A 16,266-nucleotide genomic window follows, 5' to 3' on the forward strand; every position below is an offset into this window, starting at 1 on the left:
TATATAATATACTTAGAACAGTTAAATTATTACTGTGACATATATCAGAAATAGACATATGACTAGTGTATAGAATTAATATATATTAAATCTATCCAATAAGAAAACTCAATTAACGATTCAGGTTATGATTACTTGAAGTGTATGTATGCATATATGTGTATACATCACTTTATGGATAAGTGAAGTAATAGACAGTAACTATGATATAAATATTGGAACGATATACTATATTATAAAATGCTCTCAGAGATTACAGTTCTGTTTGTCATCAACATTAAATATACATTTTTCATATGGAAATGTTTACTATATAGTTTACTTAAATCTGTGGAATTATAGCCTTTCTGTCATAGACACGTAGAGGTAGCAAGTTTAGCTAACAACCAAATAACACAAAAGTTACAGCAGGATTTTTTAAACTTTATCAAAAAAGTCTGAGAAACCCCACCTCCAAAATGCTGCTCTCTCTTAACCATTATCTGATTGACAAATAACTTCAATTTAGTTTAATCAAATAACAGAACTTGGGCCAAACAGCTACTGATTATGGAGAGCCTCAGGAACTAAGAAAGCTATGAACAATTTCCTTCCTTCTTAAATTAAAAAAGTTATAAATTAAATAAATACATAAATAATATAAATTATGTGTCATCAGAAATCATAAATGTAACAATGTTTATATCTATCAAGCATATTTTGGTCAATTCAAGTCACACTATTTTCTTAAGTTTAATCTATACTGGATCTGAATTTACCCAGAATTTACATTACAATAACAAAATCTTTCAAAGAATTCTTCAAAATTCTTTAACAAACACTTAAATCTTAAATAACAGAGATATATTTTTCAAACCGAGACTAATGGTATTGCTACTTCTTTTACCATGATTCGCAGTTAAAAATGGAGAACAATATTTCAACAATAAAAATTTCAAAAGTCTTGTGAGAAGAAAATATTCTAGAACAGTGTTTTAAAATATAATATACATTTCTCCCAAAAGGTGGTGTAATGAATAACACACACTTAGTAAAGTACTACGTAACAAAGAGGTGACAAGAGGTACTAAATGATACTGAGGTAATAGCATAGTATACAGGTAATATATGAGAAGCAACCCCTGCCATCACCACCAATAGAAGTACCATTGGTTACTCAGTGGTACATAAGAAAAATACTATACCATCAAATTTCAAATTTCAGAAACTGGTGAAATTTCCAAGTATCTGTGGGAAAACAAGGGAGATTACAAAGTGACAGATTTTGAATATTTCTATTGCAATGGTGACTCACTAAAAAACTCTATGAATTCATGAATTATGAAACTGAATTTTATGATGTTTCGATTTGGCCACAACCAAATAGCTGGAACTAACAAGAACATAAGAATAATATTGTCTCCCACAGTGTTGTGCAATTTGTTATTCTGTTTAACAGAGAAGAGATGTAAGGAATGATTTAAAGAGCAAAGTGAATTTTGGCTAAACTATTTTTGGAACCACTGTTTTAGAACATTGGGAATTGGTGGGGTGGGTGTTAAAAATTATTAGATTCATACAAAATATATTTGAATAAAATTAATTATGACATTCATGTTCACATGATTTTTCATTGAAAAGCATGGTACCCTTTTCTTCTAAAAATTTTCTGATCTCTTCTCGAAATTTGTCTATATCGATTTCTGGAAAGAAGAATTGAATTTCCTTATTTGCTGTTTCTTCAGAATCTGAATTAGAGAAAGGAAGAGAGAAAACAAAAAAATCTTTCAGCTTTTGAAACAATATAAGTATCATAAAAATGTACATATAAGTTTTAATTCTTACACTGGTTTCAGTCACTGGACTCAGACCATACTGGAATGGTTTTGCTGATTATATCAACCAAAGTATTGGTTTCTACTTTTGGTACACAGTCAGGAATTACAGGGAAGAGTAAAGTCGATTACATTGAACACAGTATGCAAAGTTGACCTCAGTGGAATTTGAATTCAGAATGTAAAGATGAACAAAATTCTGTTAAGCATTTTGCCTGGTGTGCTAATAATTCTGCCAGCTTGCTACCTTAAACACAACTAAATATCACAAACTGCTTTGTTTGATGTTGTGTGGTATGATTTTTTAAAAAAGCCACCACAATGCAAGCTTGAAATAAAGTGTAAATTTGGTAGATCTTACAACAGCACCATTGGTAGGGTGTACATCTGCATTAAAGAGCATATTCACAGAAACACCTCCATTGGCAAAATATATCACAAGATATGTCAAAAGATCACAGTTATTAAAGCCACAGAACAAAATATAGGAAATTTGAGGATTAGAAAAGCTATCCTAATTAATAAAAATTAATCCGACTATTAACAGTGATGATCTAATATACACTGACAGGTTGATTTAGAACAGATAGCCAACATATGGTACAGCTCTGCCAGAAATTTAGCATTTGTAAAAGTAACTGATTAGTTAATAATTTTAATCTGGACCTGTGTTTGTGTGTATATATATATATACATACATATATATGCATTTATACATACGTATATGTACATACATCTACACGCACACATACACACACACACACACACATGCATATGTGGGCACGTGACGTCACGAAAGGTGTACAAAAAAAATACAAGGCACGAGTACGTGGAACATGAACTATTCTTTTGAAGAACGAAAGACACAAATGGAAAACACACTCATACACACACACACACACACACACACATATATATATATATATATATATATATATATATGCTGGTGTGTTTATGTCCCCTTAACTTAGCGGCTCAGCAAAACAGACCGATAGAATAAGAAAGAGACTTATAAAGTACAAGTCCTAGGGTCAATTTGCTTGAGTAATGGTGGTGCTCCAGCATGGCCGCAGTTATATGACTGAAACAAATAAAAAAAATAGAACAAAAGAATATATATATATGTATACACACAAATATATATCACATGATTATGTGACTGACTACATTATCAGATGTTGTTACACATCACTGGTCACAATGTATTTTGCATCATTTTAGTCATTGAACGATGCGACCCCACTGGCTAGGCAAGCAAGTCAACATTACACCTGGTTGAAAGGGGGACTGGAGCAATGAGAAAGGAAGTGTTTTGCTCAATGCGCAGCCCAGTCTGGGAACTGAACCCACAATCGAGGGATTATGAGTAGAACAGCCTAACCACCAAGCCATATGCCTTCTCTCTCTCTCTCACACACACGCATCTATAAGTGTAAGTTTATATTCTTTGTCTTCTTAAGGTTCTTAAGGTACTATTTAATTTTGGGTGGAGGCGCAATGGCCCAGTGGTTAGGGCAGCGGACTCGCGGTCGTAGGATCGCGGTTTTGATTCCTAGACCGGGCATTGTAAGTGTTTATTGAGCGAAAACACCTAAAGCTCCACGAGGCTCCGGCAGGGGATGGTGGTGATCCCTGCTGTACTCTTTCACCACAACTTTCTCTCACTCTTACTTCCTGTTTCTGTTGTACCTGTATTTCAAAGGGCCAGCCTTGTCACTCTCTGTGTCACGCTGAATATCCCCGAGAACTACGTTAAGGGTACACATGTCTGTGGAGTGCTCAGCCACTTACACGTTAATTTCACGAGCAGGCTGTTCCGTTGATCGGATCAACCGGAACCCTCGTCGTCGTAACCGACGGAGTGCTTCTAAAAAAAAAAATTTAAAAAAATTTAATTTTGAGAACTAGTTTCAGCACTAAATCTAGTCCAACACATTACATGATGCTTGTATGCTTGTTTTATTAACTTTGGCTGGGGTTAAAGAGAATGTAAACACTACTGGAGTTTGAATTCAGCTCATTGAGGTCAGTACCTCACTTATTCAACAGTTATCAGTGAAATAGAGAGAAAAATTTCAAAAAACTAAGGAAGATATACCTGAACCATGAGCACAATTCCTTGTATCTGTCAGTCCAAAACGCCCACGTATAGAAGTGGGTTCTTCAAAAACTGTCCTAAAAACAGAATTAATTGAAAATAACATCAAATAATGTAAATGGATAATAATTTTTAATATAAGTACATAACTACTAATAGAGAGGGGAGGACACTTTATAAATTAAACCCATTTCTTAAGTAGTACCATATATGCCGGCATTTAAAACACATTTTTATTTTTAAATGTAACAAAAAATTGCTATGCACCTAATATGACATATTACAGATAGGATAGGGAATACATGAGAGTATGATGAAACATATTAAATTTGTTTTTTACCACAAAATATACTTGCAAATAGAAGTGCGTTTTAAGCGAGAATAAGTCTTACATAGCAGCAAATATATCTATCAACAAAATGCAATGTAGACTCTAGTGAGATTTGAACTTGGACATAAAAAGAATGTAACTAAATGTTGCAAGGTATTGTCTGAGAAGGTACTGATTCTACTGGGCTCTACTCAGAATATTAAAACAAATTAATAAGGTAAAATATAACCATTGTCAACATTTTATATCAATTTCATCATGTCAGCATGGATGATGTAATTCCAAGAATTTAATGAAAACTATTCTAATGATGTAGATTACTGATAACCTTTTCTACTATTGATACAAGGCCTGAAATTTTGGGGAAGAGGGCTTGTTGATTACATTGGCTCCAGTGTTCAACCCTGAAAGGCTGAAAGGCTGAAAGGCAAAGTAGACCTTGGTAGAATTTGAAGTCAGAATGTAAAGACTGATGAAATGCCACTAAGTATCTTGTTCAACATGCTAATGATTCTGCCAGCTTACTGCCTTGACAAATATCTGTTCAGTCTTTATGTGACTATGACAATACACAGTTGTGGTAAGGTACAAGAAGACATGTCTTTTTCTTTTCCTATCCATTGGGAAGGTAACCAGTGACAATGTAATTACATCAAGGGGGTATCAAAATATATTCACACACAAAAGAATGTATAGCTAGACTGATGAAGATTACTTGCTAATATTTCTACAAAAGAAGGCGCTAAGCTGGTAGAATCATTAGCACGCATGGCAAAATGTTTAGCGACATTTCATCCATCTTTATGCTCTGATGCTCAAATTCTGCTGTGGTTGACTTTGCCTTTCATCCTTTTGGGGTTGATAAAATATGTATCAGTTGAACGCTGGGGTTCAATGTAATCAACTTACACCCTCCACCAAACTTACTGGCCTTGTGCCAAAATTTGAAACCAATATTTCTTCAAAATGTATGACTTCTACAAAATCTTATTTATTCTAACCTATATATGCTTTAATTCATTGTCAGAAATCACTTATACTGTGTCCCCTCTCCACTGGCAGTAATGAAGGGACTACCTCCACACATAGATCTATTTATTTAATATATATTTAATCCATTGCTCTGTTAAGCACCAACACCAATGAGTGCTTTTAGCAGCACTTGGACTAGTTCTTTAATTTGAGGATAAATAAACTCAGTATCTGAATGAATTGTTGCCTACTGCAACAACCCATGGCCTGTTGTTTTCTCTCTCACCCCACAACAGTCTTGGAAACCTCACAAAATATCATGGATGCTGCTCTTCTTCCTCTGACTAATCTATAGAAAATATTAAAAAAAGAAAGTTCAAGAATAAGATATCATTGTAATCATCATCATTATCAGCAGCATTTAACATCCATGTTTCATGCTGACATGGGTTGAATAGTTTGACAGGATTTGATGTGGCCAATGACTGCATCATGCTCCAATGTCTGTTTTGGCTCAGTTTCTATGGTTGGATGCCCTTCCTGATGTCAACCACTTTACAGCATGGATTGGATACATTTTGCTAGTCACCTACATCATTGAGGTGACCATGCTGCCCATAGAATTACAAACCTTGGTGGGAGGTCAGCTTCATGCTAGGGAACAAAAGGAGTGGGGAGGGGGAGTAACAAAGATGATACACAGTCAGGTAGTCTGCAGGAGTGTGGGTGGCGGGTGGGTAGAAAAGGCAAGATTAATGCAGGAGAGAAAGTGGTGGATGAGTCACTGTAACATAGGTGGTGAGCACAATACATAGCACTTCCAGAACTCAGCTTTGCTGATGAATGTGGGGCTTTTTGAGAATCTCATATTGCCAGAGATCCTGGTCCCTTGCCATCTCCTTTGTCAGGCTCAGGATTCTGAGGTCAGCCTTAACCACTTCAATCCATGTTTTCTTGGTTCACCCCTCTTCCAAAACTTCTAGTGACATTTAGCAATCAGCACTTCTTTATACAGTTCTCAATTCATTCATATCATGCGTTCATAACAGCAAAGTCTTCTTTCTTGCACACATCTGATTCTTGTTATGCTCAGTTTTTCACTCAGTACCTTTGTACTAACTCTTTTACTCACACTCACACTGCACATCCAACGAAGCATACTCACTTCATTTCTTTCCAGTCTTCTCAAGTCCTCTGCATTCAAGACCTACGTCTCACTGCCATGTAGCATTGCAGTTCTAATGCAAGCATCATACTATTAGGGAAAGGATCTTCATTATCAGCAGTGGTAATAGTTTGCTGAACTTCCTCCAACCAGTTCTCACTCTAGCTACTAGACTTTCAGAGCAACCACCTTCTTTGCTAATTACATATTCTAGATAACAAAAGCTATCAACTACTTTCAGTGAGCTCAAGTTTCGGTGTGCTTGTATGAAGTGTTCCAATGCATCTAGATAAATATTAGGAATATATACGATAAAAAATTCAGGAGTATATTTTGCTAAGTAACAGGATATAGAACATACCTGAGTACCTTGGTGGGACCAAGGAGTTTCCTCCAGGTATTAATTGCATCCTCACGAGCAAGAACATGAACACCAATTGGGCCACTGAACGAAAAGAAAGAAGAAAATGTTTATCCTTTAAAATGGAATACTATAATCAAAATCTACAGGTACACATGAATTAATAATTGTAAGAAAATTTTTTAGATTCATGACTGAAAAAAGAGCATAAGCACTGCTGCTGATGGTGATGATGATGATACCAATGATGATAACAATGATGATGATGACGATGACAATGTATGATATTTTATCAGTAACTTTGCAGATTCTGCTATCAACTACCTTTGGAAGTAATAATTGTTTTCAACAGAGGCATAATACAAGAAATTTGAGGGGAGGGGGTTAGTTGATTAAAGTGACCCGGTACTTGAATGATACTTTATTATATTGACATCAAAGGGATGAAAGGCAAAATTGACCTTATCAGGATTTGAAACGTGGTATTTAGATTTTGCTAAATACTCTTTCCCACAGATATTTATAAGTTATATATTTCCTGCTGTATCTTTTAGCTTTTACTTGTTTCGGTCATTTGACTGTGGCCATGCTGGGGCACTGCCTTAAGGAATTTTAGTCAAATAAATCAATCCCAGTTCATGTTCTTTTTTTTTTTTTAAGCTTGGTACTTAGAAGTGGCTGTGCGGTAAGAAGCTTGCTTACCAACCACATGCTTCTGGGTTCAGTCCCACTGGACTCAGGACCATGTGGTTGTGAAGCAAACTTCTTACCACATAGCTATCCCTGTGCCTATATGCTTATATTTATTTTTTATTTATTTCATGTCAAACTTCATGAATAGCAGTGTCAATTGTTTCAGGTCTTCAATGGGTCAATCACTGGTCCACTGCATTTACAATAGTGAGAGTGACATGGATTTTCCTGTGTATTTTTGGGTAGAACAATTAGGGAAGGATGTCATCCTCATCATCACCGCCATCGTCATCATTTAATGTCTATTTTCCATACTGGCATGGGTTAGATGGCTTGATTGGCAATGGTAAGCCAGAGAGCTGCACTAGGCTCCAGTCAATTTTGGCTTGGTTTCTATGACTGGATGCGCTTCCTAAATGCCAACCACTCCACAGTGCACTGGGTGCATTTTATGTGTATTAGGAATATATACGATGGTTGCTTTATACATGTTACCAGCATGGTGACAATACAACAGTGTACTTCAGTTTGAAAGCACAAGTATACTGGTTTTCTCACTAAAGTTGACAGCTTTCACCAATATATATTAGTGAAAAATACGCACATACATAAAGATGATGCTCCAGCATGACTAACTGTAATACTAAAACACATTAATGAATATATACAACAGGTCTCTACACAGTTTCTGTTTGCTCCAGCATGGTTAAAACCATGATGGCTTAAGCAAACTAAAGAACTATAAGGTATTGTTCAACCTAAAGCTATGGCAGAAGATATTTTTACCAAGGTACTGTTCAGTGGGATTGAACCTAGAACCATGTGGTTGCAACGCAAATTTCTTAACCATATAGCAATATTTACTTTACAATCATTTTTCCTAAAGTAATAGGAAGGAAAGTTTTTGCAAACTTCAAACATTTGTACACTATAGGAGTAAGTATGTGAAATTGCTAGCAATAGGAAGATTGCCTTTCATACAACTAACCTTTCTACTATAGGGTTAAATAGGAAAGGACAAAATAAAATTGCTGTAACAAAGGTCATCAGTAGATCTGGTTTTATAAAAACCTTATTGTTAGATACTAACGTGGATGAGAGATTGAAAGTGATAGAGAAGCTTGTTGCTAATGGCTGTCTCTATAACTTTTGAGATGTTGAAAGAGCCAGAAGAAGTGTGCTTTGGGAGATTAGTGTTTCTAAAAATCAGGATATAATCAAGAAAGTGATATGCTTATTATCCCAGGATAATAGCATACAGTTTGTGAGTGTTTATGACCTTCTTGGTTGGAAGTGACCAGGAGTACTTTGCAGTTTAGCATGTATGTGTGCCTTGTATGGTTGAAAGGGATAGTCTTGGTGGATAGTTAGTGTGTGTGTGTGTAGTGTGGCAAAATATCTAAATGGGCATAGAATGTAAAGACTATCTCTGTGAAGTACTGCTTATAGAATCATGGTTGAGAAGTGAAATAAAAGAAGAATGTGGAAAATTCACAGCAATCTTTTTGGCAAGGGAGAGAAAAGATCAGCTGCAATTTAAGAGATGAGAGAGCTTGCAGATTGTGCAATGTATGGAGGCAACCTTTGTGGTATGGATGATGATGCAAGAGTTACAATGCTGGCAAAAGTCCAGTTTGAGTTTTAGTTGTGTGCAAGATATATAGGGACATGCCTAAGTGGTTCGTTTCACTCATCCACTGAGCTGTTTCTGACAGGTCAGGAATGAAGAACATGTGCTGCAAGGGATAATTAACATAGAACTGTTGGGGCCTTAACCAGTTAGTTGACTTGAAATAACATAGGGTCCAGAAAGTTGTTGCATAGAATGTGGATATGACATAGGGAGCTGTAATAAGGCACTGGTTGGATGACCTGACAGGTATAGAGATGGTGATGGCTTAGTAGTAGTGTGGTTTGGTGGTGAGAAAGGAATTAAGGTTTTTTAGTGCCTTTGTATCAGACAGGGATAATTGAATTATAGAAATATGGGATTTAAAAAAAAAACCCAAAAAGCAACCATTTGGTGATAAACAACTATAGAGTTGACTGAAACACAATATTGTAGTATAATAAAAGTTGGTGTTACTCACCTGCACATGAAGGTTACCAATCGGTTATAGAAGAATTTTTCTGAAATGAAAAACCTAAAGTAAATAGGCTGGAAAGGGAAAGCTTTTCAAATAAATAAATGATATACCATATTTGATGGCATAAAAGATATACAGGCATATTAGATGCACTCCAATTTCAGAAGTGCGTATTCAAGGGAAAAAAACTTTCTGTGCATTAAAACATGTAATACATTCCCAACTTCACATATAGGAATTTTAAAGACATTTTTTTGAGAAAAAGTACATCTTATATGCTATCAAATAAGGTAAATATACTTTTATATACCTAAAATATATAGATTTAGCTGATGTAAGCAGGAAAATGGAACTCAAAACAGGAGTATAAGTATATTCGTTTATTAATACTCAGCAGAAATTATTGAGTACTCAAAGGCTGAGAGTTTCATGCATTGGCACTGATCAAAAGTATCATATATATACACACACTTTTGAGAACATTCTCTTCCAGATTTATATAAAAAGGCATAAATTTTCTGTAAAAAATCATATCTCAGAAACAAATGGGATGAAAGCACTAATACATGATTATCCAAAATTCTGATAACCTCCTTCTTAAAATATATATATATATATATATATATATATATAAAATCTTTCTTGGAGAAGAAGAAACGAAACGAATATATATATATACATACATACATACACACACATCAAAACAGCATCTAACTTGATGCCTCCCACAAGTTTCAGAAAAGAATATTTTAACACACACACACATTCCATACACCCACGCACACACAATTCTTTTAATACAAACTTAAAACTTGAGAAGTAAATTTTCATTATAGAATTAAAGTAAATTAATGATATACTTTACTACTGACCTTGATGCACACTATAAAATTCTTCAGCTTGTTCTCTGCTTAATTTCACCATTTTAGTACGGACAAGCCAAAATTCATTCTCAAGCATAATTCTTCGAATTTCCTGCAAATTTCAACATTCATTTTTAGAAAAAAATAATCTGTCAACCAGTATGCATTTACAAAAAAGGTTTAGATGTTTTGGAAGGAAGGCCTTCCTCTCCCAGGTCTTGTTGGCTTTGAATTATCATCGATGCTTCTATAACTTTCTCTTTTTCTAGGTAGTGGTATTGTTCCCATACAAACCCATTTTTACCTTTGGGAAGAGATGGTTCATATTAGTGTGATCTCTATCCATTGACCTATCTGGCCTGAGAGGCCCTATCAGGAGCTTACACTCTGCTGGTATACCTCTCAGGGTCACAGAAGCACACAAGCTACCACACTGCAACAAGGACTGAACTTTGTGGTGATTCTAAATATTCCACTCTCTATTTAAAGTGAGATAGAATATGATTTGTATAAAACTGGCTTTATATTATTTATGCATTACTTTTATTATATATCTTTATACATCACTATAGTATACACGTACAGACAGTTGCAATTTTGATTGTGGTTTTTTTGGACTGAGGGTGGACAACAACTATAACCATTAATACTCATTACTAAAGCCATCATATTGAATAGTCATAGATATAACTATATCCTGCTAGCATGGTAGGTAGACATTAAATGATGATGATGGTCAAAGCTGAAAATTTCTTTGATCATAGGTCTGCTGTATCAGAGTAATTTTAATCTAATGTTGTTTCAAGGGTGTATATTAAATTAACTCAAGTCTAGTCAATATCCACACAAATTAGCAAATGTCTTGTTTGCTGAATTCTAAGCTGGAGTGAAAGCTCCAACTTAGCTCAAAAGACCAGGGGTGTTTGTTACTGAAAAGGCCAAACCAAGCCGAAACACTTATGTTTGACAATCTTCTGACATCATTCTGAGAGAGCTTAGTGTTTTTAACAAAAGTCTCTTAAAAGAAGTTTTCTGAGACAATATTACAGTTAGCCCTGTTCTATATTTGTATACATATCAGGTTACACACATCATTATTATAATCTAATGCTGTTTTAATTCCATGTATTGATTTAACACAATCCTGGTTGGCTTCCTCACTAATCAGTAAATGTTTCATTTGCTGATTTCTGTATTGGAATGAAAGCTTCAACTTATCTCAGAATGACCAAGAATACTTGTCACTGAGGAGACTAAATCAAATGGAAACACAAGTGTTTGAGAGCCTGCTGATGTCATTCTCAATGAGTTCCATACTTTTAACAAGGAATCTTTTAAGAGAAATTTCTCTCAGGTAAAGTATTATAGCTAGCACTGTCCTACATTTATATATGTTGGGTCATCCCAAAAATAATGCAGGTTTTTTATACCTTTTTACTTTTCAAAATTAAGACAGACTTGCAAGGCTCCTCTTTCAAAATTCACTTGTCCGTGATAAAAAATGCTACTCCAGTACTGTTCTGACCTCGTCTACAGAATTGATATTTTTTCTGACCAAATGATTTTGAAGACTGCAGAATAAATGATAATCAAATTGGGCAATATCCAGCGAATATGGTGGGTGGGGCATTGTTTCCCATTCAAACTGCTCCAGCCTTTGGAATGTCATCCTCGCTGGATGTGGTTGAGCATTATCCTAATGGAAGGACACCTTTCGTCTTAAAACCAAAGATGGTTGTTTTTCTTCTAGCACTGGTTTGAGCTGCTCAAGCTGCTCGCAGTAGATCTTCTTTGTTATCCTTTGGTTTGGTTTTAAAAGTTCAAAGTGGAATAAACCTTTCATACCCCACCAAACAGGTAACATCTTATGTGAGTGAAGACCTTTTTTTAGCATGGAGTGCCAGTGTTTCTCTTTTTCCTACCTACTGTCTTTGGCACTTGACATTTTTACAGAGAACCCATTTCTCATTACCAGTCACTATTTGGTTAAAAAAAGGTTCATTTGTGAGATATGACAGTAAAGAAGAGCACACATTCACTCTCTGCACATGATTAAACTCAAAAAGTTTGAGAGGAACCCATTGACACAATTTGCTGACTTTTCTGATGGCACACAGGTGTCAATGAATGTTTGAATTACCAAATCCAAGCTTCTCTGCTACTTTTTCAACAGTTACAATGGGATATTGTTCACTAGGGTTTGCAGGACTTCCTTATCAAGATCTACAGATCTCCCAAGACAAGGCTTGTCCTCTAGGCTGTAGTTTCTGGCTCGGAATTTCAGGAACCATCGTTGACGCTGGCTTATGCTTATTGTCTGATATCCATACACTGCATTAATATTTCTTGCACTTTCTATTGCATTGTTGCCTTTATTGAACTCATAAAGCGAAACATGCTGAATATGCTCCTTTGTCACTTCTATTATAAAAAAATAACTGTTAAAATCAAACTGCACTCTTCAAGACTTGCACTAAGAATAAAGACAAGGTAAAATTACTACCTACTTTTATAGCAAGTTGATGCAAGTAGTTATCCCATCCCCCTCCGACTTTTAGCTCATGCAATTGAAAAAGCTGCATTACTTATGGGAGGATTACTAATGCTATTTCCAGTGTGTATATTGATCTAACTATGCGGGGTGGGGTGGGGTGGGGTGGGGTGGAAAGAAATAACGTATTAGTCAATCAATCTACAACTTTTCACAACAATCTGTTCCAAATAAAAAAACTCAAAAATTTCATCGTTATATAAAAAAAGATAAAAAATTCTTTCCTGAAAATAAATGATAATCAGATTAAACTTAATCTAAATTATAATGTTCTATCTTGAAGTAATTCAAGCAAAAATGCTAATAAGAATACCACAAGATACTCTTAAAAACAAGATGGTAATAGACTGCATGCCTTTTTATGTCAGATATACATATTACATATGTATTACATTTGTAGCATTTGTAGTAGGACATATGTGTTTATAAGTTAAGATTAGATAAATATCATTAATATTTATTTTTTTTTTAGAAGTAGTAATAACATTCTAGAATGAAATCCAGTTTGGTAAACAAACCTTTATAAATTGTCAGAACAGCAGGTTAGCATGCTCTCTCCTCCCACTCCCTATCATGCCCAATACAGCCAGCCACCATTACTTCATCAATTACTGCAACGCACCATTCTACTGTTAAGTTCTTCCCCTCCTCTTCCACTTTTAGTAATTCATGCCCTCCAACAACCTGCCCTCAACCCGTTACTTCAATTACCACAATTTCCACCAGTCAACTGCAAGAGGCTCCTATTCTTCTTATCTCTTCCAGGATGCAACCTGCTAGTATAATGTCAGCTCTCCCCCACTGCCTTTCATTTTTAAGAACTCATAAACTTTAAACAAAACTACAAGCTTACCATAACCTCCTGCCTCCTTCCTTACCACCAGTCTGTTAGCATCCCTAGCAACATTATGGAAAGACAGGAGTCATAATGAAGACAACCAACTTTGACCAGAAGAGCAGAAATTCTGAAAAATTTGCACAGGGGAGTCAAGAACTCCATAAGATACAGGGGAGTCAACTTGTCTGGGAGAGCAAATCTCTTCTTCCATGTCTAATGTCTTCTGTCAGCTAGTCCCCTTTTCACTTCTAGAATTCTTACACACCCAATAAACCATCAGCTTACAACAAGCTGTCCCTTCCCTTACTTAATACCACTACACCCATGGCAACATTATGGAGAGAAATAAGCCTTAATGAAGGTAACTTGACTCAGGGGAAGTAGAAAGCCTGAAAATTCTGCATGGGGGTGATGTGGACACTACAAGACTCAGCACAGGCAAACTATCTTTGAGAATAGCAACTCTGAATAACAAACATAGTGTGAAAGGAGTACTTTACTCCTGCTAGACAATCTTTCTAATGTAGTTGACATGATATATTGAATCCATGCTGTTAAGTGATTTGTGATACAGAAAATGCATCTTAATGGGAAAAACCCTGTAAATATGACTGTCAATTCAATGAAAAAACCCTAATTGGATATGCAGAACATGCAGGACAAACACTATCATGTTAATAGTGTGTAGTAATCAAGTGGAAACATCTAACCATGGGTAAAAACCTTTCAAGACATCAAACAGTTGCACAAACTCTTTTCCTTTCAGGTATAGGAAACAGACATCAAGCAAATGACCCACCCATAGCTGGAAACAATCTTCCTTCCTCCTTACAGGTACAAAACTTCATGCTTGTCACCATTAATGCTGGTACAATGAAAGGTAGGTCTAGTGAAATTGTAGAAATGCAAGAACAGAATAAATGTGGAGTGGATGTGTGCTGTGTACAAGGTGAGATAGAGGTGTGTGTGTGTGGGGAGGGGGGGTCAACCAGATTCTTCATGGGTAATACAATACACCACTACAAATACTTTTTTTGGTGGTGGGGTAGATATATTGTTGGCAGAGAAATGGATAGATAAGGTGTTATCTATTATAATAAGTTATTGAAACACAAATAAAATTTTAAGAAGTACATGTTCTTGTAGTGGTTTGTATACACAAACTGAGATGCACAGCAGTATATAAACAGAAACTAAGTACATTTTGTCCTTTGGCAGTTTCTTTTTACAGTTTGACATTTTAGCTGCAAAACATTTTGATGTGTTGGTAAAGAGTAAACAAGCTTGAGTGATATAATCTCAGATGTGGGCATGCTTATGAAATGTAATGAATGTTTAATGTATAATCACTATCATAGAAAAATATAACATCTCTATAGCAATTAAAGCTCTACATTACATGTCAGTTAGATTGAACAAAAAAATAATTTATGCCATCCACATATGACCATGCATTTGGAAACAAAACAAAATTGAAAACATAGTTCTCATGTTTAATGTATAATTTTTAGATTTAAAAATCCAGATACGAAGTGTGCATTATATACAAACACACACATATGCATGTACACATACTCAACAGACTGGCTTCTGTACATTCCTGTACCAAATTTCACTTGCAAAACTTTGACTGACACAAGGTTATAGTAGAGGACACTTGCTCAAGGTGTCATACCATGAAACTGAACAGAGGCTAATAACTGCAAATCAGGCTTGTTAGCCATATTTGTGTATCATATTACTGTAGGCAGTTAAATAAGTTCTTATTTTTTCTTACAACAGATTCACACTAATACATATATATATTATCATTCAACCACGGTAGTGGTTGAATATATTCTTAAGTCCACCATTTCATCAATTGCAACGGCTTCCAAGCTTCATCACTAATTCAGTTCTCAACTAAATTGCAAACTGTTAATAGTTTTAAAGAGGACACCTCCTCAGCTACACTTTGGCATAAACTGAGATTTGGTTCAGTAGAAAAAAAAGTTGCATAAAAATGTCAGACCTCAATTAACATAAATTTTTTAATTTTAAAATAAAAGTATACTTTTCTTAGGCTTAAATGATAGAAAAATGCCTGAGGAATTCAGAATCATTAGTCACATTGAACAAAAATTAGTGGAAAAAGAGTTATGGGGGAAAATGTCATGAAATTTAATCTCAGTAAGTGAGGAAGTAAGAAGTAATGCCCCAAGCAATAAGAATAAAGAATATATTTCTGTGAGCTGGCAGAAACGTTAGCATGCTGGGCAAAATGTTCGCAGTTCAAATTTCGCCAAGGTTGACTTTGCCTTTTATCCATTTTGGATCTATTCAATTTGACGTACAGATTATATAATTAATTTTTTTTAACTAAACACTTTGAAACTTCTGACACTGGTAGAATGTGTCACATAGAACAGGGTTTACTCTTAACGTTTTGGACAAAATTTTGTATTTTAGAAGTTATTTCGTCAGAAGTTACAGAGTAACAATGGACAAATTCAT

The 16,266-nt window shown here is 35.1% G+C and overlaps 1 protein-coding gene across 2 annotated transcripts in view; it reads right to left on the reverse strand.

The window, feature by feature from the left end:
• Positions 1 to 209: 209 nt before the first annotated feature.
• The window catches only part of LOC115216739 (nucleoside diphosphate kinase 6), a 30,370-nt gene continuing 14,313 nt past the window's right edge, over positions 210 to 16,266 (reverse strand). For both annotated transcript variants that reach the window (XM_036506695.1, XM_029786288.2), the window contains exons 3-7: positions 10,394 to 10,496; positions 9,525 to 9,564; positions 6,742 to 6,825; positions 3,913 to 3,989; positions 210 to 1,727 (exon numbers count right to left, since the gene is read on the reverse strand). In XM_036506695.1, the coding sequence (XP_036362588.1) occupies positions 1,579 to 1,727; positions 3,913 to 3,989; positions 6,742 to 6,825; positions 9,525 to 9,564; positions 10,394 to 10,496 (453 nt within the window). In that variant the 3' untranslated portion in view covers positions 210 to 1,578. The remainder of the gene's footprint in view (positions 1,728 to 3,912; positions 3,990 to 6,741; positions 6,826 to 9,524; positions 9,565 to 10,393; positions 10,497 to 16,266) is intronic.

The sequence above is a fragment of the Octopus sinensis genome, linkage group LG10 (genome assembly GCF_006345805.1).
Source record: "Octopus sinensis linkage group LG10, ASM634580v1, whole genome shotgun sequence".
NCBI lineage: Eukaryota > Metazoa > Mollusca > Cephalopoda > Octopoda > Octopodidae > Octopus > Octopus sinensis.